This window comes from Sabethes cyaneus, chromosome 1, assembly GCF_943734655.1.
Source record: "Sabethes cyaneus chromosome 1, idSabCyanKW18_F2, whole genome shotgun sequence".
NCBI classification, from domain to species: domain Eukaryota; kingdom Metazoa; phylum Arthropoda; class Insecta; order Diptera; family Culicidae; genus Sabethes; species Sabethes cyaneus.
The window spans coordinates 95,055,970-95,075,638 of NC_071353.1; the positions used below are offsets into that span (position 1 = coordinate 95,055,970).

General features: G+C 38.7%; 2 protein-coding genes across 2 annotated transcripts in view; both read left to right on the forward strand.

Annotated features, from left to right (window-relative positions):
* The first annotated feature begins 16,832 nt into the window (after positions 1 to 16,832).
* LOC128745972 (uncharacterized) lies at positions 16,833 to 18,818 on the forward strand. Its single transcript, XM_053843028.1, has 2 exons — positions 16,833 to 18,385; positions 18,764 to 18,818. The coding sequence occupies exons 1-2, from the start codon at positions 16,833 to 16,835 to the stop codon at positions 18,816 to 18,818; spliced, it is 1,608 nt and encodes a 535-aa protein (XP_053699003.1).
* Positions 18,819 to 18,947: 129 nt separating this feature from the next.
* LOC128745973 (uncharacterized) overlaps positions 18,948 to 19,669 on the forward strand; it is a 732-nt gene continuing 10 nt past the window's right edge. Inside the window, exon 1 of the mRNA XM_053843029.1 lies at positions 18,948 to 19,669. This exon is cut by the window's right edge and continues 10 nt beyond it. Within this exon, the coding sequence (XP_053699004.1) occupies positions 18,948 to 19,669 (722 nt within the window).

A 19,669-nucleotide genomic window follows, 5' to 3' on the forward strand; every position in this document is an offset into this window, starting at 1 on the left:
AGACCACAAACTAAAATATTTGGGAATAACTAGTTTTGCATTGTGTGTCATAAAAATACTGATATTTTTAATAATTTGAGTTGGATAGGACGGGAATAGGCCATTTTGACGGAGCAGCAACATACCCTATTATCATTACATACGATTGAAAATCAACTTGGGCGCACTTTATCAAGCTTTATTTACGATTCCGAATTTGTTAAGAGATATTTACGATAATTCTCGTACATTGATATACGAGTTGGTGCTAGCTGGGTAATTGTCACCGGATGCGAAGCCTGCCGATAAAGAAGGGTCAAGTTCTCAACAGGATGTGTATACCTATGGCTTTGCTTTGCTTACCAGAACGAGTGCTTGAAGAAAATTTCGATTCCGTTTCTACAATGGTTAAGGGGACTTAAACGACTAAAAATTTTGAAAAAATCATTTTTTTTACTTTTGTTATACTATAACAAAGGTTTAAAAATTGGTCGAAAAACACGAAACTGATCCGAGGCCCAGAGGGCCAAGTCACATATACCAATCGATAGGGTTCGATGATTTGAGCAATGTCTGTGTGTGTGTGTATGTATGTAATGATTTTTTCTATCGCCTGTTTCTCAGAGATGGCTGAACCGAATGGCTCGATATTACTTTTGATCGAAAGGTGCTATTGTCTAGTAGATCACTATTGAGTTGTTTCGTGATACGACGTTCCGTTTAAAAGTTATAAGCAAAAATGTGAAAAATACGTGACACGGGTTTCTTCGGAACTACATGACCGATTTCAACGGTCATAGTATCAAATGAAAGCCCTTATTAAAGCTAAATTGTTCAGGAATTTTTAATTGAAAATAAACAAGTAGTTTAAAAGTTGTGCTTAAAAAACCTGTTTTGACAAGGTAATAATTATCGCCTGTTTCTTAGAGATGGCTAAACCGATTTTTGCGCTATTAGTCTCATTTGAAAGATAATATATCCTAATAGATCACTATTGAATGGTTTCTTGATTGGACGTTTAATTTGAAAGTTATGAGCAACCGTATACACCACACCAAAATTAACAATAATTTATAATGATTTTAACCAAGATAATTTACCTAATTTCAATTATTTTAATATCAAACGAGAGGTTTTGACTCTACGAATATATATGCAAAATTTCATATAAATTGGTTTTACCGGTTAAAATATATTAACCGTCGAACACTCGCGCCAACTTTTGTAACACGGTTACTCGCGCGCACAATAGCCCAAAACCAAAGAAAACGTGTGCACTAGAGTTTTGACTGGGAAAACTTGGTTTTAGGTTTATCGAACCTTTGGAAGACTTTATGAAATTGAAAGCTCTATCGTCTGGTGGAATTTAAATTTTGATTAATCCCCCTAAAAGTGAAATAAGAGAAATATTTTTCTTCAGTGTCAATATAACACATTGATGTGTTCTGCAAAGTTATAGAGCATATTATTACAAGAAATTTTGCTAAAGACTGTAACCTTCTATCTCTGCAGCGAAGATAAAAATATCTTATTTATTGTATATGAATTTGTAAAATCAGTTTTTCTATTTTTGCTCTTTTTGTAACTGTTGTAGGACTTTTTCATGTACTACAAAATTGTACAAATAGTAAAAATACACAACTTTGCTGAGAATAGTATACCTGTATGTTTGAACTTTGATTACAAAAAATACCCTAATTTTGACTCCGAATTACTCGACTACCAGCAGACGGATAGATTTTAAACATTTTGCATTTGCTGATAGTTTTGCTGCATAAATTTTCCCAACAATTTAAATTATTAATGCATTGAATAATTATGATATTTTGCTTACAATAAGTTTGTTGAAGAATATACGTTAGTTAAACAACGATTTGTAACTTTATAACAATACTAGAGGACCCGGCGCGCGTTGCTACGCCATTCTAAAAAGGGGGTACATGCATAATCCTGAAGATTTGATTAATTGTAATCTTGCAACCAAGAACTTTCTTTTTGACTACCCTAGATATTCCTAAATCATGCAGCAGATTTCTAATCCAACGCATCAGCATTTGTGACTTGAGCAGCCCAACGCACGCTATGTCCGAAGATACTTATTAGTTAACTTACATGCACCTCAGATATTTCTTCACAGGATGTTAGTATTAATCAAAACAATTAATTTAGAGAAGGTCTTAAAATATTCTATCTTGGGTTTTTTGAAAAATTCAATTTCCAAGGTTATTTAGGGGTCATCCCCTCTCAAGAGATCATATCCGTTGTAATCGACCAACTCCGATTTCAACAAAATTTGGTATAATTGCCTATTCAGACCCCACATTTAATTTCTCAAAGTTTTGTATGGATTGAACTACCCCCCTTGCAGTGACATGCAGTGAAAAATGAGAATTTTCGAAAATCTGAGAAAAATGGAGAAGCGTCACTGCAAGGGGGATTGTTCAATCCGTACAAAACTTTGGGAAAACGAAGGTGGGGTCGGAATAAGTAATTATACCAAATTTAGTTGAAATCGGATGTGGTCAACTACAACGGATATGATCACTTGAGAGGGAATGACCCCTAAATAACCTTAAAAATTGAATTTTTCAAAAAACCCAAGATAGAATATTTTAAGACCTGCTCTAAATTAGTTGTTTTGATTAATACTAACATCTTGTGAAGAGAAATCTGAGGTGCATGTAAGTTAAATAATAAGTGCCTTCAGACATAGCGTGCAACGTAACAATTTGGGTTTTATTACCAACCCTTAAAATGGTAATGTTGGCAAAATCGTAATAAAACATCAGTGCAGTGCGATTGAAATCAGTTGAAAACTGGTCAGAAACCATAAACTTAGTGTAATCACAACATTATTTTCTTCATATTTTCATTTCAACAATGTATTTTCTCTTCAATTTTCTTTTTAAAATAAGTATTATATTATCTTACTTTTTGAATATTGCAAAAAATTCTGTTTAATTTGTATGATCTTTGTATGATTTGCTTAATCTCAATACGCCATAGAAAAAAATTCTGCCTCCAGTAACTTCCAAATTCATTTGCTTGATTAATAGTCGAGTTATGAGGCAATTTTTATTTTATTTGTATGGAAGCCCCCCCTCTTAAAGAAAGGAGAGGTTTTAATTTACCATAGAAAAAAATTCTACCTCCAAAGACCTTCACATGCCAAATTTGGTTCCATTTGCTTGATTAGTTCCCGAGTTTTAGAGAAATTTGTGTTTCATTTGTATGGGAGCCCCCCTTCTAGAGGGGGAGTGGTCTCAAACATCCATAGAAAAAAATCATGTCTCTTGAAACCCCCACATGCCAAATTTGGTTCCATTTGCTTAATAAATAGTCAAGTTATGAGGAAATTTTTGTTTTATTTGTATCGAAGCTCCCCCCTCTTAAAGGAAGGAGAGGTCTTAATTTACCACAGAAAAAATATCTGCCTCCGCAAACCTTCACATGCCAAATTTGGTTCCATTTGCTTGATTAGTTCCCGAGTTATGAACAAATTTGTGTTCCATTTGTATGCGAGGCCCCCCCCCCTCCCCTTCTAGAGGGGAGAGGGGTCTCAAACCATGCTAACAACATTCCTCACATCAAACGCAATGTGTATGCCAAGTTTTATCAAAATCCGTCGAGCGGTTTGCGAGTCTATACCGGACACACGAACAGCATTTCATTTTTATATATATAGATGGCGTTGAAAAACCTACACGTGTTGTATAAAATACAACAGCATGAGTTAATAAAAATTGATGAAAATTATTCAAGAAAACTCTATTGATGTGATTCAAATAGGATGGCATTACAGGAAACTATGCGTAGTTCAAAAACCTATAAACTAGACCTTTACTAGACAATGTATATGCTAAAGGATAAGATTTCCTCTTACAACTTACTTTTATTTGCACTTACTCAGATTAATAATAACTTACTTATCCTTACTCAGCAATTTCATGAAAAAAGGATCTATCAAAATTTAAAAGTGTTCCTATTTTGTTCAAATTTTGTAAACTTATTCAATTTTCAAAAATTTTATGTAAACCGACGTACTACGCAACGATAACCAATAGATGAATTATGTTCCGAGGACGTGTCGATTTCTATCTCAAATAGCAAGTAAGACCGTATAACAAAGGTTCCTTTCACCACTAGGTGGATTAAATCGGGTTTTTATTACAGATTTTGATTCTGCAGTCTGTTCCGCTTATTTTGATACTAATTTTGTAATGATCCGACCACGGGAAGTTGCCGAAAAAGGATCATACACATAAGCATTCCAGTGCGGCGTGGAACAACCCCGACGGAATAAAATGCCGCTTCTGCAAAACCACGATTTTCAAAGTTCATGTACCTTTTTCTCAGAAAATACACAACGTATTGGAACAAACTTTTTGACGTAGGACTACGTCTTTGTTTACTATACTGGGACTGGGTAGCACTTTGTAAAAACGAGAAATAGAAGTGTAACGTTTGAATGAAATATTTCAAACGCTAATAGCTACTATACTACTGAACGAAACATAACAGTTAATATGTCGTTGGATAGATAAAATGTCCAGCAATTTTATAGTAACATACTAATAATAATTTTTTATACGCTAAATAGTGAAAATGTGTGTAAATATTCAAGGTCGAATTTTTCCATACATTTCCCTTGTTATCGCCTAGCTTCACAGGCACGGACGACAATTAGATACACCAAAGGATTTGGATCCAAATGATAACCTTGAGACCACTTTGTAAGCCACACCCCTTTTCCAATCCAATCGGCAACATCGATGGCTATTGACGGCAACACCGGTCCCAAAGACAAGCGGAATCAGAGGGCAATGGCCAACGTGAATCCCACACGATGCACTTAACATTACATTTTGCATTATCCCCATCGCAGACATGCGAAATTGTTCGATAGCTTGCTCAATCAGTGTCGGACAATCATTTAAGCAGCAGCAGCCGATATGGTTTCCCCCACCACCTACACTAGCTTACAAGCAGCAGCGGCAGTGCCAGTGACTATAAAATGGTACTCTTGGTTCGCCGTCTGCTCATTCATCGCACAATCGCACTGACGGACGGTCAGTATTTACCATCGACGGCTATTGGTGGCGAAAGCAACGGCATTTGGCGGCAAACACCAGCGATCGGAGCCAACAAGGATAGCAATCGGGAGGTAACGATAGCATTTTTGGCGGCTATTGGAGGCAAATCCAAGGACCTTTGCGGCATCTAATGTCATTTTCGATGACAATTCGAGGCACCCAATGGCATTTTGGCGGTTATTTTCGCAAACCAACAGCAAATGGATGCAAATCGACTGACGGGCAGCAAATTCAGCAGTAGGCCGTTGTGGTCTTAAACAGTTCTTATAAGAACTATAGTAATTGAAGAATGAAAAGATTTTTCTTCACTTTTCTAAATGGTTAACGTTTCAACGTTCCATGGAAAATGCTTGCTCATTCAGCGTCGGATAATCATTCGAGCAGCAGCAGCAATTGATCTGGTTTCCCCCACCACCTCACTAGCTTACAAGCAGCAGCGGCAGTGCCAGTGACTATAAAATGGTACTCTTGGTTCGCCGTCTGCTCATTCATCGCACAATCGCACTGACGGACGGTCAGTATTTACCATCGACGGCTATTGGTGGCGAAAACTACGGCATTTGGCGGCAAACACCAGCGATCGGAGCCAACAAGGATAGCAATCGGGAGGTAACGATAGCATTTTTGGCGGCTATTGGAGGCAAATCCAAGGACCTTTGCGGCATCTAATGTCATTTTCGATGACAATTCGAGGCACCCAATGGCATTTTGGCGGTTATTTTCGCAAACCAACAGCAAATGGAAGCAAATCGACTGACGGGCAGCAAATTCAGCAGTAGGCCGTTGTGGTCTTAAACAGTTCTTATAAGAACTATAGTAATTGAAGAATGAAAAGATTTTTCTTCACTTTTCTAAATGGTTAACGTTTCAACGTTCCATGGAAAATGCTTGCTCATTCAGCGTCGGATAATCATTCGAGCAGCAGCAGCAATTGATCTGGTTTCCCCCACCACCTCACTAGCTTACAAGCAGCAGCGGCAGTGCCAGTGACTATAAAATGGTACTCTTGGTTCGCCGTCTGCTCATTCATCGCACAATCGCACTGACGGACGGTCAGCATTTACCATCGACAGCTATTGGTGGCGAAACCAACGGCATTTAGCGGCAAGACCGGTTATTGGTGGCAACACCGATTGTTGACTGCACTGAAGAGGTTGATGTTACTTGTAACCAATGGCCCTTTTAAGGGCCGCAAACTAATTAAATGAAGCATAATCAGAATTTATCTCAAATGTGCAAAATGGTTTTGATTATTATTTGTAACCAACGGCCAGAAACTATTTGAAGGAAGTTGGTTCAAATATCAAACTACGCATAACATATTTATTACAATGATCTGTGGGCTGGCCATTCATTGCTATTTCAACCTTTGTGAAATACAGTAGTGATTTGTTAAAGAATTCGCTATGTCTAAATGGTTGCAGGCGTTATATTTACGTAACCACCGTAAACGTATTCGTGAACAAGTGGCTGGTGTAGTAACTGAACCAAGGATATCCTTAACAGGAGCAGAGCGTACTAGATTATCACGCAAACGAAAGCGTGAGAGTGCTTCTAGTTCGGCAGGTGAAGTTGCAAGTTTGTCGCACGAAGAGGCATCGCCCGCAGATATCAATCCATCGCATACCGTTATAATTCCGTCACATGAAATGACAGGTAAGCATATTTATAGAAAATTATCGCATGCTATTTGAGCTGTTTAGAAAGAAGTTCATAATAAATTTCGTAGCGAAATTACAAAAATACACTACAACTCAGTGCATTGATGGCAACAAATGTTTGTTTATTCGTGAATCTAAAATTGAATCTAAAATTTCAACTTAAATTAGTTGTGAAAATCTGGTGAATACTTAAATTACATAGTGGATCGTGAAACAATGTTCAAACTATCTCTGCTCTATTTACTCTATTTACTGCTAAATTGCTAGGGAATAGTAGGGAAGTGAACTGCTTGTATCCTCATGACTCAAGAAATGCACCGATTTTATTGTCCAGTCCCAGATACACCTGGCTGAGCTTCTATCAAGCAGTTATTAATAATTGTGTAAGACAGATTATCTAGTTTGACATATTATTTAATGAGTATTATATGACACAGTCCTACGTCACCCTTTCGTACAACCCTTAGGGCTGTATACCTTGTAGTTTTTTTGGTTTGTTAGTAGTAGCTTGGCAAAGACTTTCATAACTTTTGTAGATAAAACACAGCTTGAGAAAAACTAAAAAAAAGCAAAAAAGATGAATGAAAACATAAGATTTTGTCTTCTTTTTCTTTTTCTTTTTTCTCTGGCTGTGTTTCGTTTACAAAGCTCAAAAGAGGTTGTTTCACGCCGCACTGGAATGCTTATATGTAGGATCGTTTTTCGGCCACTTCCCGTGATCGGCTCATTACAAAATTAGTATCAAAATAAGCGGAAAAGACTGCAGAATCAAAATCTGAAATAAAAAAATAATGATTTTTTCAAAAATTTTAGTCGTTTATGTTCCCTTAATGCAAATGGACAATACGTGTTTTGGCAGGATAAAGCATCATCGCATTAGGCCATAAAACATAACCCGACAAATCTGCTTCAATGGCGCCCAATCGAAGATTTCTTCGTGATTTTGAGCTCCTTGGTGTACAAAAATAACTGGAGAGCCACGAATCGCAAACAGTTGATTGGTAGCATCAAGAGATGCATTTGCAAAGTGGACATGACGGCCGTACAATGCTCCTGTTTCGACATCAAACGGATGCTTCACCGAACAGCCGATTACGGACCGTTTTCAAATGTACACTAATTTTTTTCAACAACGGGCGATATGTCTTTAATAATCAATTTTCTTCTTGCTTGCTTGAGCTTGAGAAAAAAATTCCAAAATTTGAATTGCTATCCGTTAATCTACCTTTATTCAAGAGTGGTTCTGGTTTGTCAGGAGTTTAATTCTGACTGAAGGATGTTGTTTATGAAAATGTAAAAAAAATGTATGAAACCTTTTTTTTATATTTTTTGAAACGATGGTTCTACAATTGATGAAGGGACGGTAGGGGAAAGAAATGAAAATTTTTGGTGAAGGAGGGGAAGGGCGGAAGAGAAAGGGGGGGGGGATATTGATAGCTACGCTTGACAAGTAGTCATTTTGTTTCCTACCTTTTGTCCAATGCTTTCTTTCCCCTACCGTCCCTTCATCAATTGTAGAACCATCGTTTCAAAAAATATTAATATATATGTATGACCGCATTTCAAGGTCAAGACTAAAAACTTGAGATTAGTCTACTTTTTTTTTGTTTAGATTATAGTCACTTTCACCAGTTTTGGGTCATTCGTGACTTCTGCGGGGTTGGGATTTGAATTTGTTTGGGATTTGGGTCCTCGGCGTGAATGCTAACCACTACGCCGCCGGGACTGACTTCAAACCTTTTTTAGCAGCAGCACTATTATTGAATCTTCCGATAATAGTTTTGCTATTTTTGTCAAGTCCGTCGCAATAAAATAACAATATAGTAGATGGTAGCAACAGAGACGGTACTGTCAAATGAATCAAAACTGAGTCAATGTGATCGAACCATCCCTGGTTGTGGACGTCATTACAATTTTTGATATAATAATGTTCAAAACATAACGCTTTGTTATGACTGGCAAGCAGATTTGACTGCATTTTTAATATTTTAACTATTACCCAGTTTCTAAATTTTGTTCTAAACACGGTCGTAGCATAATACTATGATTTGTTATAAGGCCATTGCAAATTATTTTTAAAGTTTTTGTCTCCTTCAATATTGGCGTTGAAAGTCAGGGGCAAAAAAAAATTTTTTTAACTTCACTAATTTTTTTTTGTTTAAAATCTATTATCTATGGGTTTTAAAGCCAAAAGAACACGAAAAATGGATGCTTCTAGCTTCTAGCACAAAATAAAAGTGGTAGTTCAAAGAATATAATTTTCGAAAAGCCGCCAAAATTGGTGGGCTTTTGCATGGATAATAATAACGTAAAAGGGCATAAAAATCTTAATTTTTTGCTCCCCCTTCTTCAGTTCTCTAACATCGGGAGGACCAAAACATCATAAAATATTTGCAATGACCTAATTCTGGTAAGGTTATCTGATTCGGACAAGGAACGTGAAGATCAAATATTTACTTTGCTATTTTGAAAATTTTAAAATTTCATTAACAGTTAAATTACTTGACTTCGCACTAATTTGTGATAATTTCCATGTGTTAATCTCTTCTCTTTTGCTCTGGGCAGTACTATGCGCAAGGCTCAATTCTGCTGCTCGATAGTATATGTATAATAGCAGTGCCAGAGAAACATTCCACCAAAGCTATTAAAACCCCCATAGACACTTTCACCACCACTAATCATCCCTCCTCGTTTCGTTTGTCTCCATGGTCTACAGATTTAACTTCCGCACAGTTTGATATAATAATTTTGCAAAGAGCAATTTATCCTAGATTCAAATTACGATAAACGGAGACGGATATTAAAATATAATAGGATATTTTGGGATAACGCAAGCATTGGGTAGCCGGCAGATGCTTGCTAGTACCTAATATTCCAGTGTCTGGATCATTGAGGATTGGAATAATTGGATATAATGGAATGGAACGCCGGTTGGAAAATAGTGAAGGTTGTTTACTTGACATAGTTTTTATAACCTTTATATAATTTGCCGGAAAAGAGAATAAATTTAAGTTTTTCTTTTCACAGCGTTCTGGAAAGCGGCAACAAAAGAAGAGGTTGTCAGTTATCTCAGATTTTCTATACGTTTTAAAAACGGTATTTACAATTTACGTAGTTTGATACCTACTATTTTACAAGACTGTTTTACTAGTTATTCGTATCGTTTAGTTAATACAAAAGTATGATATGCTTAAGAATGATACCGACCACACCTGTTATTCAGTCTTTCCTACACTTCCTGAATCGTTCCATCTCACTAGATAAGCAATTTAAAAACTTTTTGAGTCAGTTTTACCTTTATATTATGTTAGAGCAGAGAAAGGCAAAACATTGCAAGAATAATTATGTGACAAAGAGAAAATAATATTTCGAAATGCACAAAATCATTATTTTTTTCTCGTTTACTGTTTTTTTATACCTGCATTATCGACCTAAATCCGTTTAAAAAATGTGTAGTTTAATGTATATATATATATATATATATATATATATATATATATATATATATATATATATATATATATATATATATATATATATATATATATATATATATATATATATCTTTATCTTTATCTTTATCTTTATATATTATCTACTTTCATAGAGTATTCATTATAAGCCAATTACCCTATGTGGTTCAAGAAGAACATTTTTTGTGGAGAGCATTGTTCTCAGCATTCTAACCAGGATTCTTATTATACTACCACGAACGAGAAGTTATTCTAATCTTGATTAAATAATATTAATATATTGTTTTGTGATTTCCTTCTCAGTAAATACACTCCTTCAAACAGAACTAGTAAATTAGCTTCAATATGGGCCAGGCTGCCTGTTATGTTTGACCTTTCGTCTGTATACCCTTAATCTGCTTTACTTAACACTTACGGGGGAAAATATGGGTTGAATCTAAAACTGACCTTTTGCTTCAAGGAAACAATGAAAAGCGATTCAATAGGGTTATACTATTAACCTTTTGTCTTATTCAAAATCGCTAAATGGGTTACACAATTGGTTGTTTTTAGACATAAGTCACATTTCTGGTTGTACAATAAATTAAGTCTGATAATAGCATAAAGCATAAAATTCGAAATTCATCGGTCCGGAGCCTTTTTGCGGTATATCAAAATGCACAATCGAAATGGAACTTAAACGCTGGGAAGAACAAAAGGTGACGACCAATTGGATGGCTGTCAGAGGTTGTAACTAGTCAAAAAGATTCATTAATCCAAACGTAAAAACCACTAAAAAGCTCATACAGCTCAACAAGAGAGCTCTGTGTACATACACCGGCCTAGTAACAGGGCACTGTCCGAGTAGACATCATTTAAAGAACATGGGTCATGTTGAAAATGATGTCTGTCGCTTCTGCAATCTTGAAAGCGAAACGTCGGAGCACCTGCTCTGCAGTTGTAGTGCGCTTTACACGAGCAGAGCTAAATTTCTTGACAAGAGATGCTTATCTCCTAGTGAAATTTGGTCTGCCAATCCCGGGAAGGTTATCGGTTTCATAAACCATATTATACCTGACTGGGAGCGTGCAGGAGCAAATGACTAGTTGTCTATAATGGCAATTGGCTTGCATGGCATGTACGGTAAACAGGGATATACTACAAAAGTTCAAATTAATGGACAAAGTAGTCAAATCCCCTTCTAACAAAAAAAAAGCATAAAGTACTTGTGCGAGTTATATTGAATTAGAAAATTGTAATACATATAAATGCTATGCATATGAGATCTGATATTTTTATCGAACTGAAGTCGGACCGGACTATAGAAGCAAGAGTAAATCTTTCACTATTGTTCAACCTCGGGCATAAAAGTTTAGTTAAGACAGCAATTCAGCGGACTAGTTGCATTGAAAAATAATATTCAGTGCTGCTTTGCTCAGTTATGCTTTTTTGATGAAATTAACTAGTAGTAACGAGAGAGTTTTGTTAAAAACCAAAAAGAAGCTCAAAAGTTATGCTAACTATGTTTTGACGAGGTGTCAATTAGTCGAACGTTTCTCAGAGATAGCTAAACCTTAAGAATCTGACTAATGAAATTACATTGGAGCTCATTTTCGGTTCGTCGAAACCAAGTGCGCATGAATCTCGATGAAACTTTCTGAATCTTTTGCTCAAAAACTTGCGGAGTATCAGTCGATCAACGCGGGAGAAAATGTTGACTGCTAACAAACGGCAACAAATATCATCGTATTATCACGAAATCGATCCGTGCTGCCTAACGAAAACACCAGGCAATCAAGTTTGTAGCGTACAGTTTATAAAATCGCCCAAATGTTGAGCTCGAAAAAAATATTGTTAGAACTTTTTCAAGTAACATTGAACAGAATCACGCACAACAATCATCGTTGAGCAAATCAGGTTAAATGATGACAGGAAGCCGCGAGTGACTGAGCTCCGATGCCATTTCTTTAGTCAGATTCTTTAAGCGAAATATTCAGATTCAATTCTTCATTGACTGTAATGGTGGCTTTGAAAATACGTGGACGGAGGTTCATAGGTACAACGCCTGCAACCATTGAGACATAGACGATTTCTTTTAAAAATCACTTGAGTGCATCATAAAGGTTGAAATAGTAATGAATGATCAGCCTCCAGATTATTATATTAAATATGATTAAAGCACGTTCATCGCAAATATGACATGAATAGCAACAAGCACGTAAGTTGACGGCGTCGATTCACTGTATTTTGCTCCGAGAAGGTTTTACTAGTTTACTGCCACTAAAAACCCCCACATGCCAAATTTTGTTCCTTTTGATTGATTAGTTCTCGAGTTATGAGGAAATTTGTATATTATCCTCCTAAAGAGGGGAGGGGTCTCAATTCAACATAGTAAAAATTCTTGCCTTCTGAAACCCCCACATGCCAAATTTGGTTCCATTTGCTTGATTAGTTCTAGATATATGAATAAATTTGTATTTCATTTGTATGGGAGCCCCCCCCCCCCCTTATTATAAGAGGAAGGGTTCTCAATACATCATCAAAAAGTCCTACCTCCTAAAATCCACATGCCAATTTTGGTTCCATTTGCTTAAATAGTTCTCGAGTTTTGAAAAAATTCGTGTTTCATTTGTTTCGGAGCCCCCCCTCTTACACCGTCCATAAAAATGCTCTCTCGCCCCTCTATAAAATTGCTGATCATTTTATCTTTCCAACGACATATAAATTGTTGAGTTTCTTTTAGTAGTTTAGTAGTTATTAGCACTTGAAATCTTTCATTCCAACGTTACACTTCTATTTTCGTTTTCACAAAGTGCTACCCAGTCCCAGATAGTAGCCCGAGCAGGAGCGAAGAGCAAAATAATATCAAAATGTGTTATTGGAAATCGAATAACTCATATCAAAATTTGGTCTTGTTTTGGCTGACATAGTTGGTAATATAACAAAAAATAATATCAAAATTTTACTCTTTTAAGGCCAAAGAATAACTACTTGTGTTATTTGAATAACAAAGCAATAACATGACTATATTCAGAGTTTGGAATAACATATTTTAGTATTATTAAGATATTGAATAACAAATGCAGTAGTATATGAGCTATTAATAAATCATTTTATAAAATATTTATAATCTAAAATCTCTTTAATCAATAAAAAAACCCGATTTAATCCACCTATTGGTGAAAGGAACCTTTGTTATACTATATCATTTGTCATTTGAGATAGAATTCGACACGCCTTCGGAACATAATTAAACTTTTTGATAAGACTCACTATGGTAGTTATCATCAACACATATGCATGTGTATGTAATATACTGATAAATTTGTACTGAACTATTTTACTATACTGAATATTTTTTTCTTGGGCAGGATTGATATTTAAGGGGGAGCCTTTTATCTTCAGAAATGTTGAGCCCAGAGTATTTTTCGGTACGTGGACTCGTTGAGAATTTACAGTAAAACTGTGGGATCGCTTGAAGGGAAGTGCAATGCTGTACCTACAATAATTTAAACGCGCTCTCCTCGAAACCATATGTTTTCAGCGACGGTGCGTGTATCTCAGTATCTAGAGGACCGATTTGGCTGATTTTTGTTTTGACGTGTAAAAATTAATTATCTAAATTGTTTCGTAGCCGCTTTTCGATATCTCAATTTTTCAATTTTCACTGCATTTTTAAAAACATCGTTACTCTTCGCAACCAGTAAGAGGTAGATAGTTACTATGTACAGCGAAGTTGCTTATTTTATTGTGTTCTACAACTTTTGTGGAGACACTGTACTTTTTTGGACGCATTTAAAAACACAAAAATTTGTAACACCCTATAGGTAGGTAGATTTACGGTCACCCTAATAGTGTAGAAAGTTATGCCATATTGTTCGGACGAAAACACTGCGTGGACCAGCGCAGAACTGGATCGACGAATTCAAGCCGCTAGGGCCACCGATAAATCGCCAGTTACAATTGTCATTGCCAACCTCGGCTCATCAAACAATCGCTGGCTCAGAGGCAGGAGCCTTTGGCCTACTGGTAGCGACCAGACAGTACTCAATTTGGCGCCAAGCAGGAAAGACCATTAAATCGGCGACACGGTCGCATAACCATTGTCTATTTTATATTTAAAACAAGTTTAGATTAATTATAACTAAATATATGTTTGTTTAAGTTAAAAGGGTGTTGCGTCAATTTAGATAAAATAAATCGGTAGTGGCTAGTGAAACCAAACAAGAGTTCGATAGTTTGTTATCGAGAAATTGCACTACGCGACGTTCAGAGTCAGCTGTATCCGAGCTGGTTTTCTACCCCGGTTGGAGGTGCCGTCCTGCTGGTTTTCTGCCCCCATCGGAGCTATCGACATCTGGTCCTTCGAGCCGGATGAACGTCGACCAAGTCCGTTCACCCGGCTGCCAATAAACGTATAGTGGAGAGAACTCGACAGGACACCTCGATCAGGACGCTACCCTTTCGCCATTTTGGACGCGGCTCTATTGAATTATATTCAAGGCACAATTCAATAGAAATCAGATCGACGGACACCCGCTTCATCATTTCACCAACGTCATCCCGAGGGGATTCTACTATTCTACTATTCGCCAAGGGCGACAGCATCGCCGAATCAACGAAGCGCATCGTGTTCCAGTCAGCAAAATCAGGATTAAATTTATACAAGGCAAAACCATTGCCTGTAGAAGGTAATTACCGCTCCAACTCCGATAGTTTTTCTCGTCCGAGCTACTTGGTCTCAATTTATAGATCCCGCTATCATGTCCGGACTGGAGCGTAAATTACGCAACCTCAAAACTCGGCGTCGCAGCATCGTTCTCGCTAATCCGAAAATTCGTCACTGAGTTCAACGCAGAAAGAGATCTACCCGAGATACCGGTTCGGTTAGAAGCAGTAATTTCCTTATGGACAGAATTCTCCACCGTGCAGGCCGAGTTAGAAACCACAGATGAATCACCCGACGCGCTCGAGTTGTACCTAAAGGAGAGAGCAGAATTTGAATCGGCCTTCTACAAGGTGAAAGGGTTTTTGCTGCAACATTCCTCCGCTACTGCAACTCCCCAGCCACCCACTGTGGCAGCCCCGAGTAATCAAACAAGCCGTGTCAGGCTTCCTGATGTAAAACTGCCCATCTTCGATGGAAATTTCGAAAATTGGCTCAATTTCCATGATTTGTTTGTTTCACTGGAACATTCATCGACTGATCTGTTGAGCATACAAAAATTCTACTACCTTCGGTCGTCACTAGCAGGAGACGCATTGAATCTCATTTGCTGGAATTTGCTAATTGAGCATTTCCAAAATCCCACTGTTTTGAAACGAAATTATGTACAGGCGTTGTTCGATTTTCCCACTCTTCGTCGTGAGTCTGCCAGCGACTTACATTCTTTGGTCGAGAAGTTTGAAGCCAATGTGAAGGTTTTGAAGCAGCTGGGAGAGCAAACCGAATATTGGGATCTACTTTTAGTACATTTCCTCTCCAGCCGATTGGATTCCGTAACCCGAAGAGATTGGGAAGAGCATTCAGCATCACAAAGAGCCGTACGTTTTCGAGATCTCACGGAGTTCATCCAACGTAGGGTCAACGTGCTTCAACAAATAGCAAACAAGCCGTCCGACGGACAGCCACAGCCGCGCAACCCAAACGGTCGTTCCAGCCTCGATTGGGTACACACGGAGCATTTAATGAATATCGGCCACGGAAGTGCATCGCCTGCCTTGACAGTCACACAATTTAGCAATGCGGGACATTTGCTCGTCTGCCAGTATCAGAGAAGGAGAAAATCATCAAAAGAAATCAGCTGTGTCGCAATTGTTTTCGTAAGGGACATTTTGCACGAGAATGCGCATCGGAGAATTATTGCAAAAAATGTGGGTCTAAACATCATACGTTGCTGTGCACGCAAGGCAATCCAACATCTCAACACTCATCTCACGCGACTGCAGCCGACCTTCGTTCTATTGCCCCACCACCACCAACCAATGCACACGCGAGTCAGCGAACACTATCAAACCCACCTGCGACACATTCAGGACTAACCAGTTGTAATTCACAAATGCCTGGCCGGACTAAGGTTATACTAGCTACAGCGGTAATCGTTATTATCGATGACGTCGGAAGGGAACACCATGTTCGTGCATTGTTAGACTTTGGTAGCGAATGCTGTTTTGCAACCACGAGAATATCGCAACTGATGAACGTAAAATAAACGCGAGTCGATCTACCCATCGCTGGAATAGGGAGATCTTCAGCTCGTGTAAAATATCAATTTCACGCAGTCATCAAATCGAGAACGTCGGATTTTCACACTAGTGCAGAATTACTTATACTGCCTAAGGTTACTATTGATCTTCCATCACTTAATTTAGAGACCAGTACATGGAAAATTCCAAATGGTGTCACATTAGCCGATCCCGCCTTTGACAAATCAAGCACTATTGATGTTCTACTAGGAGCGGGGATCTTTTTTGACATATTTGCTACTCCTGGACGGATTTCCCTCGGTGAATCATTCCCATGTTTAATCAACTCTGAATTCGGTTGGGTGGTCTCCGGTAAAACGAGCAGCAACTTTGTATCTTATCCTGTCGTCTGCAATATAGCTACCGTTGACACTTTAGAGAAACAGATTGAGCGATTCTGGATGATAGAGGATGAACAAAATGCGACAAATTATTCCCCCAATGAAACCTATTGTGAGGAATTCTTTCGCCGAACTGTGAAATGTGATCCAGAGGGACGGTATATAGTGCGTCTTCCCTTTAAAGAGAACCTAATCCATAGTCTGGGAGATAATAACAAAACTGCTCTACATCGTTTTCAGCTTCTGGAGAGACGATTAGCTCGCAATCCAACTCTTGGCGCGCAATACGTGGATTTCATGAGTGAATATCATCGACTGGGGCATATGGAACCGGTAACGGAGAACACAAACGAAAAGGTGCCGTCTTATTATATGCCATACCATCCAGTCGTTCGTGAAAGTAGTACTACAACGAAGGTTCGGGTTGTATATGACGCATCCTGTAAAACTAACACGGGACCTTCTCTTAACGACTGTTTGCTTGTTGGACCGATAGTGCAGGAGGACCTACGGTCAATAATTATGCGAGCACGAACTCATGCCATCATGTTGATCGCAGACGTTGAAAAGATGTATCACCAGATACTAATACATCCAGATGACATTCAGTTTCAGCGAGTGTTCTGGCGTTCATCTATTGATCAACCAATCACGGCATTTGAACTAAAGACAGTCACTTACGGGACCGCATCGGCACCCTTTTTAGCAACACGAGTCTTAAAGCAACTTGCGACTGACGAGGCAGGACGGTTTCCGATAGCAGCAAAGGTCGTTGAAACAGATTTTTATGTAGACGATTTATTCTCAGGATCAGCGACAGTTGCAGAGGCAATTGAATTGCAGAAGCAGTTGGATTTAATGTTAGCAGCAGGAGGCATGCAGCTAAGAAAGTGGGCAACAAATAATCAAACCGCAATCATGAATGTTGTTCCAGAAAATCGTGCATTGCAATCGGACGTAAACTTCGATCGAGATCAAACCATAAAAACTCTTGGTCTACATTGGGAGCCAATGACTGACCAGCTGAAATATCAAATCCACCTCAAATTGACTCCAAATACCAAGTTGACGAAACGGTGTGTATTATCCTATATAGCCCAAATTTTTGACCCTTTAGGATTGGTTGGGCCAGTTGTGGTGACTGCTAAAGCCTTTATGCAGACATTGTGGGCACTCGTGGATGAAAACGGTACAGTTTGGGACTGGGACCGTGAATTACCGACACATTTGCACGAATCGTGGATGATGTATCATTCAGAGCTTTCACTTCTCAATATGCTTCGTATAGATCGTTTCGTTCTGTTACCAAAGGCGATTGAAATAGAACTGCAGCTGTTTTCCGATGCCTCGGAAATAGCATACGGTAGTTGCGCCTATTTGAGGTCGACCGATGCTAATGGCCATGTAAAGGTTTCACTTCACACTTCGCGATCAAGAGTGGCTCCCCTTAAAAAGCAATCAATTCCCCGGCTGGAGCTTTGCGGTGCCGCACTTTCCGCGGAGCTGTTTCAAAAAATAAGAACATCACTTAGATTGCCTGCGGTAGCATTCCTGTGGACAGATTCTACGATAGTACTAAGTTGGTTAAAGGGCACTCCATCAATGTGGACAAGGTTTGTCGGAAATAAGGTATCAAAAATACAGCACGCGACGCAGCATTGCACTTGGAATCACATCTCAGGGCATGAAAATCCAGCTGACACCCTTTCAAGAGGCTGCTCAGCACCAGACCTTCTCGACGCTGAACTGTGGTGGCATGGCCCCTCAAGGTTAAAACAGACAAAGGATAATTGGCCAACCCAGCAAGCAGACAATGAGACGCCATTCGACACTGATTTAGAACGACGCAAAACAAAGTTAACAGCAGCAACTGTTTCCACAGTGACACCTTCATTTATAGACACACATTGTCAAAGATTTTCAAATTATCAGCGACTAGTCCGAGTAACCGCTTATGTGTTGCGCTTCTATAATAATCTTGTGCTTAAAAGGGCAAAGGAAACCGTGATTCTAAATTGGCTGACCACGGACGAACTTAGCAAGTAAGAATATGTACTAATTCGGTTAGTGCAGCAGCAATGTTTTTCTGACGATTGGAAACGGCTACAAAAAGGACAGCTCGTATCCAATGGCTCCCGGTTGCGGTGGTTTCATCCCACGCTCTCCCCGAAAGACATGATAATTCGAATCGGCGGTCGCTTGGGACACTCTGTTCAATCTGAGGATTTTAAACATCAAATTTTGCTTCGTAATTCTCACGCACTAACCAAGTTGCTGTATGATTCCTATCATCTTCGACTGCTGCACGCCGCGCCTCAGCTATTAATGAATGTCGTTCGATTACGCTACTGGGTGCTAGGTGGCCGAAGTTTAGCGAAGCAGGTCGTGCGTCAGTGTGTCACTTGTGTACGTGCTCGACCAAAACGGATACAACAATTCATGGCTGAACTCCCTGCAGCACGGGTGACAGCATCACGCCCATTCTCAGTAACTGGTATAGACTTTTGGGGACCTGTTCAGCTTCAACCTCGTCATCGACGGGATGCTCCACGAAAATCCTATGTTGCTGTATTCGTACGTTTTGTGACGAAAGCGGTTCACTTGGAGCTGGTCATGGATTTAAGCACCGCTAAGTTCATGCAAGCATTTCGACGATTTGTATCGCGACGAGGACTGTGCTCTGATGTCTATACTGACAATGGCCGCAATTTCCTAGGCGCAGCTAATGAACTCCGACGGTTTAGTCAAAGCAGTGAATACAAGGATAAACTGTCCAGAGAATGCAACGACAACGGAATCAGATGGCATTTCAATCCGCCAAAGGGTTCTCACTTTGGGGGTTTGTGGGAAGCCGCTATAAACTCGGCACAAAAGCATGTAATTCGTGTGCTCAGGGG

Excerpts from the sequence above, each read along its gene's own strand:
- LOC128745972 (XM_053843028.1), top strand. The coding sequence starts at position 16,833 with ATGATAGAGGATGAACAAAATGCGACAAATTATTCCCCCAATGAAACC. Across the intron at positions 18,386-18,763 it reads ACTCCATCAATGTGGACAAG|GGCAAAGGAAACCGTGATTC; the intron begins GTTTGTCGGAAA and ends TGTGCTTAAAAG.